We start from the raw sequence: 14,378 nt of genomic DNA on the forward strand, positions 1-14,378 counted from the left end.
CTTTGCACTTGAGCCCCTGTAGCTGAATTGTCCTTTCTCCAGATTTCCACATGGTCTGTCTCCTCAACACCATCAGGTGTTTTCTCGAAGGTCATCTTCTTAGAGAGGCCTTCGTTGGCCATCCAGTCTAACATGGCAACCCCTCCCCAACCCCACCTCCATGTACTTCCCATCCTCCTTCCATACTTTATTTTGTCTCCTTATAAGTTACTGCCTTCTAATATACCTACTATACACTTAATTATTTTCTTTATTTTCTTTCTCTCCAACTAGAATGCAAGCTCCATGAGAGTAGGGGTTTTTGTCTGTTTCCTTTCCTTCTGTGTCCCTAACACTTGCAACAGTACTTGACACAAAACAGGGGCTCCAATAAATGTCTGCTGAATAACTGAATGACTCTACAAGAGAACACCCTCACATAGGACCTCTAACTATCATGTCTTACAGTAACACACTGCCATGGTGGTGATGCTACTGGTGAAATGTATAGAAGAGGCTCCAAGATAAAAAGTATTTTACAGTTATCTGTAATGAGAGGAGGCTGATGGCCAGATGAAGTTCTTTCATTTATTGCTTCCAAACTATTAATCTAAAAGGAAGGACTGATCTGGTCTTTAGGATATGTATCAGGCTTAGTGAGCTGGAAATGCAACACCAGAAATGAGGAGAACTTGCTCCTATCAGACAGAAACAATGTACTCTGTCTCTCAGAATCTTATAAAGAACCTGGAATAATACTGCTTAAATCCACTGATCTTTTCTATTGGGACACTGAGGTCAGGTCTGCCAGCCAACAAAAATTTATGGAAAGTCAACTTGGTCCCAGGCATCAAAAACAACAAAGACCCTGCTTTCAAGATATTTTTATTTTGGCAGGAGGTGACAAGTAATCAAACAAAAAAGTAAACAATATGAACATTTACATTAATTTCATATACTAATACGTACTAGGAAGATAAAAGAGAATAAAATGGTGGATGATGACTGGGATACGGATGGCTTGGGAGGTGCTGCTTTTAGCTAGGGTGCTATCTGAAGAAGTGATATTTGAATTGAGGCCAGAATGAAGAGAAGGGAGAAGCCATGGGAAGATTTGTGGCAATGACCTTCTGAATGGAAGAAAGTGATAGGAATGAGCTGAAGTGTGGTGGGTGGAGGGGAAACGAGAGAAAAATATAATATCTGAGAACCAGCCAGAGGCCAGATCTTATAGGGTCTTGTAGAACACAACAAGGAGTCAAGATTTTATGCTTATCGGGAAGCCAGTAGAAAGTTGTAAGGAAGTGATGCAATCTAAATATGTTTTCAGAAGACGATTCTGGCTGCTATGTGAAGAATGACCGCAGGGGGGCGCGATAGGTCCAGGTGGTGGTGGGAGGTATCAGAATGAAGGCTGGGAGATTTTGGGAGGCCCTCGGATTCATCGGTCTGTCAACCGTATCCGAAGTTACCCTTTTCTACCTTTTTCAATCTCCTCCCTCTCATGGAGTTGGTTTTGGGTCACTCCTTGACTGGATTTCTCATTCCAAGTCTAAGCTTAGCAAGAGAAAAAGTACTAAAAACAGAGAGGGCGGGCTCTTAGTACATTCCATTTCAGATGCCATTCTTAACCCAAAGTGCCATTTTGGTCTACACTGTTGAGTCTCTAAGCAAAGAGTGAGAGTCAGACAGCAATCCTAGATGTATGACTTCCCTTGTCCTTGCTGCAAAACCACAGAAGTCCTCTCCATGATCCACCCATCACCTTCTTTGCACAGACCGAGGCTCCATTTTTAGGGATTTCTAGACACACAGTTCTGTGGATTCTTTTCTTTTGCCACCGATGACTGACACAATTCCTTTTCACATATTTTACAATGCTCTCTACCCAGATGCTACTCCATAAATATTAATAAAAATCATTACTGTTACTCTACTGAATCAAAGAGCCTATGCATTTCTTGCTGAGTACTTGTTACAATTTGACTTATGGCAATATTTACTTAACGTGAGTGGTTATTCACTTAACACCTGGCCTTTTTGACACTAACCACATTTTAAGTAATCCAAGTGCCAGCATGCAGTCGTGTGTGAAAAATATTCACTAAAGAAATATTAGCAGCAACTGTACATAAATTGCTTCTTCATTTTTAGAAGAGTAGTAGCTATTCTTGAGAGTAAAATTCTAGAGACTGGAAATATTAAAGGTAACATTAAGAGACCTGAAACAAATTACTCCTCTACCTAGCAGGAAAGACTTAATTGTACCCTACAACTATATTATCCCTCTTTTCAGAGAGGTGTTGGGAGACATGATTGGTACCTAGTTTATAAGTTAACTTACAAATAGGAGAGGGAGGAACTCTATTTTTAAGAAAGATGATTTAACACAGACTGGACAAACATAAAAATATGCCACGTTTAACCGTATTGTTGTTAAATACAAAATTGAAGTAAATGGCTCTCCAAGGAAAAAAGATGTTTTACTTTAGAGAGGAGTGGGAAAATCTGATGGCAAATTTTAGAAAGAATGTTTTTTTTAAAAAACATTACAAGAATATACTGGGTAGTGAAGCTATATGTGCCTTGGAGACTTACGGAAGGTTATAGAGCACTCCTATTGGAAAGCAAAGAGAGTTCTATTTTTCAGACCCCCGTGCCCCATCTTTGTATGCTAAGAAGCACTATGAAAATCAGATGAAATAATGTTTTTGATCTCCCTGAGCTCACCGGAAGGCACTGTGTAAATTTGGTACATCTTATTAGTGAACTCTGCCCTACACACAGCAGCTTCAGCTGTATGCTTCAGCTACTTGGCAAAGAACACCCTGTCTGTTAAGAAGAGTGGGCAAATTAATCCCTATGGGGAAGGAAATTCAAAATTCTTCATTACCATGCTGAAGTGAGAAAATCCTTTAGCATGAATCTACATGTACATCTAATCACAATTTGACAGCTATATTTAAATGAGCCTCAGGTAAATAAGAAGTAAGAGATAAAACGGGAACCTGTTAACAATTATATCACTTCTATTTCCCAACTACCCCAGAGCAAACATGAAGATGCTTCTTTAATGAGATAAAAGAGGAAATACATTGGAAGGGGGGACTTTAACTGACTGGACACTTGTTTGTTCAATATGAATGGTGTGTTTATGTGTCATTTTATCATGAGAAAAGAAACTGTGATAACAGCACATAGGAAGAGAGATAAATTGGAATCTAAGGCAAATAATGAGCTTTACACTAAAGACAATCCAAAAGATGACAAAGAACAATAAAATACGTATTTTGATGTCTATAAAATCCACAGATATGTCTGTCTCCATTTCCTCCTCCCTCCCTGCTTCCCCATCCCCATCCTGATATATCCTTATGGCAGAGCCCGATATGAATTTACAATGTTGAATACATGGCTTTATTTCAAGAAAGTTCATGAATAGATAGAGCAGGGCTGGCAGCTTGGGGATTTTTTTTTTTTTTTGAGCTGCACCACTTCTGTTCAGAAAAATGAATAGTGTTTCTATTCAGCAGCATCTCTCCCTTTATTTTCACACTGTGTTGATGTGCCCCTAATTCTTCAGTACAAATATCCAGAGAGGAATAAAATGTTGAGAGGTGTTTTTCTTTCTGAAAGTGAACACAGCAGTGTGCTCAAAGGTTTTCAGTAATGAAATTCTCAAATTTATTTTTTGTACTATCAATAGGTGATGTTTCACTTCTGTAAATCATAAGCAAAATCAAAACATCTCAAGGATTGCAGGATTTAGCTAGGCATAGATTTAAAAAAAAAAAAACAAAAAACTCCCAAGGCCTGAACTTCCACATATGGAACGAAATCAGAGAGTTTATATTATGGAAGTTATTGATGGTATTAAAGACCAGCTTTAGAAATTCACAGACCTGAAAAAGGTGCTTTTTAGATTATTACATAAGGATAAAACACTGTTTGAGGTTTTGTGGAAATCAATGTACTTTACTCCAAAAGTAATATATGATAGGAAGCTTCAAAATGTGGAGAGCTGGTCAAAGGAAAGTTATATTTTAAATAAATATATAATATTAATTAAAACTGAAGTAGAATACTATTTAACAGTTGGTTTAGCTGACCCATTCTCTAGAATATTGAGAACAATAACTATCCTACTTTAACTGTAAATGAAACGTCAAAATTAGAACTTGATTCCTTTATAGAATCCAAGTTAATATTAAAAAATAATAATGGAGATTGCAGCAGATAAAAAGCTAAGCTGCTATAACTTGAATATGTGATTTTGTAATTTGTTTTATAACTTCATCGCAGCTAGTAAAACACAAATTAAAAATAAAGCACCAAAAAGGAAAACTTGATCATCTGTGTAGGGATCTTTACAGACTGAGAGAAGCTTCAAGATTATCACACTTTAAAAATAAATTTCTAGATTTTTCTGGGCAAAGAAGTAACTATGTACCTGTGTTTCTTAAGGTCATTGATTCCATTCTTCAGATTTCCTAGTCTTTCTGTTGGATTTTGCCTAAAATAAAAATTTTAAGTCAATTTATAATAATTATGTTTGAGTGAATTTTACATTGAAATTTAACAATTTTTCTTTATTCATTCATTCATTTTGTCAACAGTATTCATAGACCAGGCACATCTGCGTATAAAGGAGATGGAAAACACATGCCCGCTCTGGGGGAGCCACAGTCAAATTACAGTCAGGAATATGAATATATGTATTCAATATCTATATATCCCAATATATAGATATAGGTATATACATATGGATATATAGATATAGGTATCTCCCAGTGCTTTAAATGAGCTATGAATAAATGCTTAAAAGAACAGGATGATGCCACCTTACCAAGTCTGCTAAGGGAACCAGGGAAAGCTTTAGAGAATCATTTACAACAGAGCTGAAATTTTAGAAGCATGCAGAAATTTCTGTGGGCAACTCACAGCTAGGTTTCATGTTCTAAATTTACTAAATTTTAAAGCTTTTTAAAAAGTTCAAGTGTGCAAGAAAACTGCAACAAAATGAAGCTTAAACAAAATTCTAGAAGTCTTCTTTTCTCCAATAAATTATTTTTAGTGGTTAGTAGAAATGTGGAGTAATTTAAAATAGGAGTACTTTTTTTAAAATGAAGATTGAAAGAGGACATATAGTAACACTTTATCATCGCCACTAATTTTCTCTCAAAATAACAAGGCTGTAAACTACTCCTTTATTAAGCTAAGTTTTGTGGTTCTATTTTTCTCTAACAGACAAAGATGATTCTCAAAGATAACCTGAACAATCTGCATCTCTTTTAAACTATAAGTAGGTACTGTGTATTACATGAAGGAAACTCAAACTTCTAGCACAGACGGCAAAATAGAACATGATTTTCATTAAATATAGTTTAACTACATAGAAAAGTACAAAAAGTAAATATACACCTAACTTTAAAATGTGTGGCAGCAGAAATGAGAAGCCTTCACACCTTCCTCCAAGAACAAGGGGTTTTTAATAGTCATTCTCACCTGCAAAGCCTCCGAATCAAATCCTCAGGTCGTCTGGTTATCTTTCTGGGAAAATCCATTTTTTCAATTCCTTTGAGAATCAAATTGTAGGTCATCATTTGGTCAATCCCAGAAAAGGGCGGGCTAGAGAAAAGCCAAAATAGGACACTAGGACCAGCATCTGAGACACATTTACAACTAAATTTCTTTTCTTTTTTTCCCTCCCTCCCTCCCTCTCATGAGTTGTTTTATAGCATATCTGGATATATGCTAGAAAATAATTACATATCACTTAACAAAATACACACACACACATACACACAGAGGTAATCTGTCAAGTGGTGATAATCACTAAAAACAAAAATAAAGGGGAGGACAGAGAGTGAGAGAGAGGAGGTGTGTTTTTTTTTAGACACAGTGGATAGGAAAAGCATCTCTCATATGCTGGCAGTAGAGCAGAGGTGGGAGTGAATGAGCCACACAGGCAAGGGATTCCAAGACAGCAAGTACAAAGGCCAGGAGTCAGGAGTGGACATGGGTCGTTCTTGGAACAGAAAGGAGGGCAGTGTTGCTGGTGGAGTGAGGAAGCAGGAGAGAGTATAAGAGGTGAGGGCAGCATGGTCATCTCGATCTAGCGGGCTACAGGAAGGACCTGGGGATACACTCAGGTCAGGTGATCTAATTTACAGAAGTCAGAGTAAGCTTTTTAAAAATGTGTTGAAAATAAACTGTGATGGTACTAGCGGTGGGGGAAGGCAGGCCTGGTAGCCTGGACTCGAACGGTAGTGGTGAAGGTGGTGAGAAATGGTGGGATTCTGGATTATTTCGATGGCATAAAGTCAACAGGATTTGCTACTGGGGTGAATGTGGTACGCAGGAGAAAGAAAGGATTCAAGAAGGATACTGAAGTGTTTTGACCTATGGAACGGAGCTACTGTTTACTAAGACTGGTGTGGAGGTTAGGCTGTGGGTGCGCAGGTTCAGAGCAGGTTCTGAGGAAGAGAATCGAGTTGCATCTTGAACATCCAAGTAGAGATGCTAAGCAGACAGTTACATTTATGAGTCTGACATTCAGGGAAGAGTTTAGGGCTGGAGGTATGATTCCGGGGAGTCATCAGACAGTATCTATGGGCCATGGGGCTTGATGTTATCACCCAAGGAGTGAGTGGGTAGGAAAGAGGTCAAGGACTGAAGTGGCCCGATGACCACTGAAGAAGGTCAGGATGACAAGAAGAATCCAGCAACAGACACTGAGCTGGAGCCTCTAGCATGGGAAGAGAAATGAGAGAAAGGGAGGTCCTAGAAACCACGAAGAGAGGATTTCAAGGCAACTGTTGCTAAGACGAGTAAGAAAGCACTGGAAATTAACCACTGGATTTGGATAACATGTTCATGCATGGACTCTGCTTTTAAAAGCACTTTCATACCTATTCTATTGTGTCATTTAATTTTTGAAAATTAAAGATGATTTTCATGAATGACTCTGTTGTACCTTGGTCACGCTTGAGACCTTTGGATACCGAGAGTTCCCACTCCCAAACAAGTTTGGTGCACCAACTTTTCAATAATCTATGTTTCACTTGAAAAGAAAATGAGGTAGAAAACAAAAACCATTGCTACAATTGCTTCAACTTATTTATATATTTACAAGTAGGTTGTGTTTTGTTTTGTTTTGGTTTTTTAGTTCTTTTGTTTTACCTCCTGACTTTAGGGCATTTAAAATGAACTTTTCTCACGCCCTACCCCGAAAGCCTTTATAACAGCAATTTTGCACCTTCTTCATGACAGCTCAAGGTCACTTCAGCAACTCCAAGTTACTGAGGATTTTTTTTCCCCTTCCTTATTCTCTCACTTTATTTCCTTACTTCTTGTGACAGTTTATTCCAGCTGATGGAGACTGAAATGCATATTCTCCAGTTACCTATAAGAGCCATCATGAATGTCTTAGAAATGCAGCTGACAAATTTTCCAGGGATGAGGAAACAAACTCTTGAAACAGAAATCCTTGTGTCCCGAGACCTTAATCAACTTTATCTCTGAATGACTACCTGGAAATTTTTCTCTTTTTTACTTCAAAATCTTAAGAATGAATATTTGAAAATGATTACAGATATCAAATAATCTTTTTTTTTTTTTTTTTTTTTTGCGGTACACGGGCCTCTCATTGTTGTGGCCTCTCTCCCGTTGAGGAGCACAGGCTCTGGATGCGCAGGCTCAGCGGCCATGGCTCACAGGCCCAGCCGCTCCGCGGCATGTGGGATCTTCCTGGACCGGGGCACGAACCCGTGTCCCCTGCATCAGCAGGCGGACTCCCAACCACTGAGCCACCAGGGAAGCCCTCAAATAATCTTTCATGTGGACAAGGAAAAAGAATGGAGCCATGGGTAACCCAACATTGAAATCTGCAGTGTAAAAAGTTCAAGAAGATTCTACAAAACTCTCCTTTTGTAACGCAGGTGTTGAGACTGGAATCCCCGTCACTGGGCTCATTCCAGCATTTCTTATGCCATTTCAAATGCAAATCCTCCCTGACAACAAGACTGAGAATATTTGGTTGTAAAGGCTTAAAAGAATGACCAAATCAGTTAATGAGAAATGGAGGTAGAAAACCAGAAAGAAAACTACCTGATCTGAATCCTGTCTATACAGCCATGCATTATATTAAAAAACTCTTATGTATAAGGCACACGTGTTTAATGAAAAGTGTGTCATATTTAGAGTCAGAAGACCTGAGATTAAATCCTTGATCTTAGGCAAGTAGCTCTCTGACCCAGTTTTCTAATCTATAAGATTTAAATCATAAAATAATCATAATACAAATTTAAATCATAAGATAATAAACAATTCCTGCTTTAACTTCCATACAAGCTTGTGAAAACAAAATTAGATAATACACATGTAAGTGCTTTGTAAGCTGTCAAGGGCTTTACAGATGTGAGGTAATATGTGTGTGTACATGTGTGTGTATAAGTCTGTATGTGTGTGCAGGCAGGTTGAATATTTGGGATCCTGGATTCATTAATACAGCACTTTAATCGCTTCAGGAATGGCAATCCAATTTTAACTTGTAAAACTCCTGCTGTGTCTTGTCCCTGTTCATTAGCACCTCCAGAAAGCAGTTGACAAGGGGATTAAAATTTAAATCCAGCAATGTTGCCTTCTTTCAGCATTTCTGGTTAATGATTTATTGGGAAAATGGAAGAACACGGCTAAATTTAATTGATCAATGGATTTAATGGAATTATGATTGCTATTTTCTCAACTACAAAAAAAAAATGAGGAAATAATAACAGCCCACAACTTCAATTTCCTTTCTTATTTTTATGATGGATTCCCCAAACCTTCACACACTTGATATATTATCTATAATAACAGGCCTTGCCATTCTAGGTAAACCATAGCAATTTTGTACTCCTTTCCTGCAACTTCCTGAATCTTTTCACCATGTTACAAGCTAGAAAGCATGTTATATATGACATAATGTGAAGAGGAAAAGGCATCATGCTTAATCAAAAACAGTTCCAAAATGTTAAATTCTTAAATCATATATTTTTTATCATTAGTAAGTTATTTTTGCACTTCTATAAAGAAGAGACAAAACACAAGGTACTTACTTGCCCGTGAGGAGCTCATACACTAGAATTCCCAGGGACCAAAAATCCACACTGAAGTCATGTCCTTTGTTGAGAATGACTTCAGGAGCTACGTACTCGGGAGTTCCACAGAACGTCCATGTTTTCTGTCCAGATCCTATTTTCTTAGCAAATCCAAAGTCAACCTGGAAAAGATCAAAGAAATTTTCAGAGACCGTAAAACTCACATTCTTCTTTCTCTTCCTCTAACTTCTTCAATCTTCTTTCAACACCTCCACCCTCCCCTTCACACCACACACAAACACACACACACACACACACACACACACACACACACACACTCCACTGACCCTCTCATTTATTCTTTTGCAGGGCCAGGTGTAAATCTCATTACATTGGAGAAAATTCCATGCACACACCTCTAAGCCCATGAGGACGAGAGGGATGGTTTAGCAAGGAGAGACCCTTACAACCAAGGTCAAGTTCAGGGCAAGCAGACAAGTAACTTGCAAATCAATAGTGGTATTCATTGGCAAGAAGAGAGAAGGGGGAAGTGATAGACACTTGCGCCCTTTGAGCTTCATCATAAAAGGAAAAATGATAGCAGAATTGAGAGTTTGGGAAAGGGACCGTTGTTGAGAAGAAGAGGGGCTTAAAATTCTGGACAGTCTTTAAAAACCTTTATGCACAATGTCTGCACACTCTAAATGTTGGCAGTCCAAAGTAAAAGCAAGGATCATCCCATCTCAACTTTGGCTGAACTCTGTACACCCTCAGTCTCTCTCAGGGTGGCAGCACTTGCATTAACTTATTTATTCTGCAAAAATACTGTCAGCACTCACAATAGGCCAGGCTCTGTGCTACAGATACAGTGTTGACTAGGAGAAGCTCAGAGTACTGCAAATACTTAAACAGATGTGATTAAAAAACTGCCATGTGAGACAGGATATAGTAGAAGATTATGCAAAGTATAAACTCAAAGAGCCAAAAGACATAGAATTCTGGAACATTAGGGAGAAGATGGTGGGGAAAGACGTCGTTAAGAAGTGACATCTGGGGCTTCCCTGGTGGTGCAGTGGTTGGGAGTCCGCCTGCCGATTCAGGGGACACGGGTTCGTGCCCGGTCTGGGAAGACCCCACATGCCGCGGAGCGGCTGGGCCCGTGAGCCACGGCCGCTGGGCCTGCGCGTCCAGAGCCTGTGCTCCGCAACGGGAGAGGCCACAGCGGTGAGAGGCCCGCGTACCCCAAAAAAAAAAAAAAAAAAAAGAAGTGACATCTGAGCTCAGCACTGACTGAGGATTAGGAACGCTCCCAGCGTGATGAATGGGTGCTACCCTCTTCTGTCTTTTCAGGATAGGCCCTTCCACTTCTCTGAGACTCTATTCAATGAACTCCGTGAACTGAATAAAGACAGGAAAGAAAGCTGGAGCAACAGAAGACCCGCTCATTAAATCGAGGCAGTGTATATGACTGAAGTCCTGCCCTGCAAAACAAAGTTGGTTTCCTTCCACAGGGGCGATTTAGCATGTACTTTTCATCTCCAATACATAAAGATATTATTTTAGTAAAACCACCCTCCACCTGCAAGTAAACAGACACATAAATTATAGCTGGGCTTCAACATGCACATTTTAATAGATTCATTATACATGGACTATCTCAATAATATGGCAATAATCTTGGCTAAAAAAATTAAATAAATCAGGTTAACACATCAAAATAGGTCCTCACCTAAAAAACTACGAATCAGTGAACTATAAAATCTAGCCCTCATTTATTTATTCAAATATTAATATTTAAAACATTTGTCATATGTTTAAAAATCTCTTAGAAATTTACCTTTTTACTAAGGCTTTTTGGTATTTATCACATAATAGCAAGGATATCCTTATTAGAAAAAAGGGAATTTAAACAACCTAATTTGAAGTGGGCTTTTGCTCTTTTCTTTTCTCTACACAGAATGACTCGCAAAGATTGTACCTAAGAGATGGCTGGGAATATTATGAAAGTAAAATTTGTAACTAGCTGAAATTAGCATATCTACTTATTCCTCAGATAAAGAACCAATATGAAAACCTTAGCTAATTTTATAATGACTGAAATTTAAGAAACAAGAAAGCAATGCTTATAATTTCATTTGCATCCATGCATGCACGGAAATATTATATTTTGTAGTTCTGTAACAGCCCTTCAACTCATCTTTCAAACTGCAATTAAGTTTCCCATGTAAGGATGACTGGAAGTTCATTAGATGTTTAGGAGAGCTTTTCCAGTTCTGAAAGTAAGAAATTTTAATTTGAGTACCTGATTTTGCTTTTGTATTTACATATTGACCCAAAGATATGGCAATAATTATATTAAGATTTTAAGATTTATGAAAACTTACCACTTCCTTTATCTCCTTTGATCTTATCAACTTTAGTCTAATCCATTTGGTTGGAGGAAATTGATGCTCAGACCTATTCAAAGTCATGTGCCAAATATAGAAGGTCCCAGATCTTCTGATGTGAAGTTCTGTGTATTTTCTATAAAAATTCACACTTCCTCTGTCTTGTACCAGCATGGATACCACCACGAAGCCTCAATCTTTTCTTTAACCCTTTATCTTCTAGTCAATAGAAATGTAAGTTCTTTCCTTTGTTCATTCAATGAATATTTATTGAAAACCATTATGTACCAAGCACCAGGGTACAGACAAAGCCCCCAGTCTTCTTAGAGCTTACATTTAAGAGAAAGAGGAGGACATGCATAAAAAATATAATATCATATAACCAACAAGGACCTACTGTGTAGCACAGGGAACTATACTCGATATTTTGTAATAACCCATGGGGAAAAGAATCTGAAAAAGAATGTATATATATATATATATATATATATATGTGTGTGTGTGTGTGTGTGTGTGTGTGTGTATATATATACATGTATACCTATGTATATATATAACTGAATGACTTTGTTGTACACCTGAAAGTAACACATCGTAAATCAACTATACTTCAATAAAAAAATATATCATAGCATAAGTAATATTGCCAAATAGTGATATATGCAATGGAGAAACATACAGCAGTTAGGTACTGAGATCAACAGGAATTATACTTTAAATGGGGTGATCAGAAAAGTCTCTCTGAGGAGGTAGCATTTGAGCAGATTGGAGCAGAAATCTGCATGAAATAAGAATGAAAGCTCTGTAAAAATCTGAGCAAGGATGATTCTGACAGATAAAGAGCTAGCACAAAGGCCCTAACCTTTGGGAACATGCGAGGTGAAGATCAAGGATTGGCAAGAAGGCCACTGTGTCTGGGCCCTAGTGTGTGACGGGAAGTGGCAGGAAGTGAGGGCAGATTGTGGAGTGGTCTAGTAAACCACAGAAAGAGTTTCAGATTTGTTTTCTAGGAGGCCATTGGAGGGGTAGCCTCCAGCGGTAGAGAAGGGGTATGCATGGCTTGGCTAATGTTTCAAAGGGCTCATTCTAGAAGATAAGAAAATAGACATCTTCCCTTTAAAAAATTTTTTTCCTAGAAGAACTGAGCTCTCAAGAAGAATCTCTGGAGAAGCTGCACACAGGTTTTCCCTTGTCTCTATTAAATTCCCATTATGAAAGACAGCTTACATTATGCTGAAAGCTTAAAAACATTGTCTCCAAAGATTTTAACACACCAGAAGGTTATAAGATGCTTCTATATCTGAAGCAATGATTGGTTCATTCAGAAAGAAAAATTAGCACTGTGGCTTGCTGGAGCTGGTATCCAGTAAGTATTAGCTTCTTCCCAGAAGTTTCTCTCTGGGTCAGTAAATTTGTCAGCTACTGGTTCTCTTGGTCACATAAAAAAGGATACAAAAGGACCAGTCTAATTAAGCCAGATGATTCATGGAGACATAACATTCCCCCCCAAAATATTTATGTGGCATTTTTAGGGCCCTTACTTTGCCCGAGTCTAGACAAAGGTAAAGTGAATCTATTTAACCTATCCACCAACAACTAAGGAGGATTTCATGTCCCTGTGATACTAAGGTCCATCTACTAAAACGGACAACTGTGGATAGCTTCCACTGGAGGCAAGAGCAAGTGAGAGAGGCAAAGGTATGGTACGGACGAGGCCTTCACAGACACACCCCATTCTTTAGGTGACTGTGGTGACTCACCTGAAATACTTAGAGTGTTTAGTGGAAAGTGGGAACGATGATGGGGAGCTTTGCATACATGAGAGCAAACAAAAAAAATCAGATCATCGGGGACTCAACTCACAGGCCGCCGCCTCCTTGAAGCCTCCCTTGAATTTACAGGATCAATTCCTTTCTCTTACGAGGTTCTTTAACAGTTTCTATTCCACAATGACCTCCCCTACGGCAGCACTGTCTAGTTGTGTGTGAATAAATCTAGCTCCTGGAGGAGAGACATTACATCCTATCCATTTTGTACCCCCTACAGCATCTGTAGCACAGCAGATGGTCAACATGTGTGACCATGTGAAAGAATTCATGTGAAAGAATCTGAATGAAGACATAACTGTTAACATCCGTTTCAATAAGATGTGCATGTATAATCTTCACAACAACTTTATGAGTTAGGGACTATATCTCAATGTTGAAGATGACAAAATTAAAGTCTAGCAAGGTCATGGAGACTTAAGATGAGACTGAAACCAGGTTCCAAAGGAACCTTCACATTACAGGTAAATTCATTAGTAAGTAGATCTTTAAGGGAAAAAGCAACATAAAAAGCACGTTAGTGGGAAAAGTTTAATTGTCACTTAATAAGTACAGCTAATAACGGTCTGTCAAAAAGAATATAGTTAGAGTCAATGATTATTTTTATTTTTCAAGTTAAGAAATACTTGACACATGTAAGATAATGTGACATACATGCAAGTTATAAAGTATGAGAATAAAAACACCCCAGTATCCACCACCAGTTTAATAATTAGAACAGAACCAATGTAGAAGCCCTCTGTGCTCCTTCCACACTGTCTTTCTACCCCTTGCCAAGAGGTCACCATTACCCTGACTTTTTGTGTTTATCATTTGCTTGCCTTCATTTCTAATTTTCCCACATATCTAATATCCTTATATGATATATAGTTCTCATTTTTAAAATTTTTAGATAAATCTTATCTATTCTTGGGCAAACTGTCTTTTTTCACTTAAAATCGTATTTTCGAATTTAATCCATTTTTCAGTACACTTACATTGCTGTATCATACACCAGTGAAAGAACATGCTGTAAATGGTGTAAAGTTTTTGTCCTTTACGCCGTTGATGGAAATTTGTCTTATATCCAACAGCGTGTTATCACACAAAAAGCTTCTATTAACATC

The 14,378-nt window shown here is 38.1% G+C and overlaps 1 protein-coding gene across 2 annotated transcripts in view; it reads right to left on the reverse strand.

Moving 5' to 3' along the window:
• PRKG2 (protein kinase cGMP-dependent 2) overlaps window positions 1-14,378 on the reverse strand; it is an 84,717-nt gene that overhangs the window by 4,770 nt on the left and 65,569 nt on the right. For both annotated transcript variants that reach the window (XM_032632837.1, XM_032632836.1), the window contains exons 14-16: window positions 9,078-9,241; window positions 5,485-5,607; window positions 4,430-4,492 (exon numbers count right to left, since the gene is read on the reverse strand). In XM_032632837.1, the coding sequence (XP_032488728.1) occupies window positions 4,430-4,492; window positions 5,485-5,607; window positions 9,078-9,241 (350 nt within the window). The remainder of the gene's footprint in view (window positions 1-4,429; window positions 4,493-5,484; window positions 5,608-9,077; window positions 9,242-14,378) is intronic.

Source organism: Phocoena sinus, chromosome 5 (assembly GCF_008692025.1).
Source record: "Phocoena sinus isolate mPhoSin1 chromosome 5, mPhoSin1.pri, whole genome shotgun sequence".
Lineage (NCBI taxonomy): Eukaryota > Metazoa > Chordata > Mammalia > Artiodactyla > Phocoenidae > Phocoena > Phocoena sinus.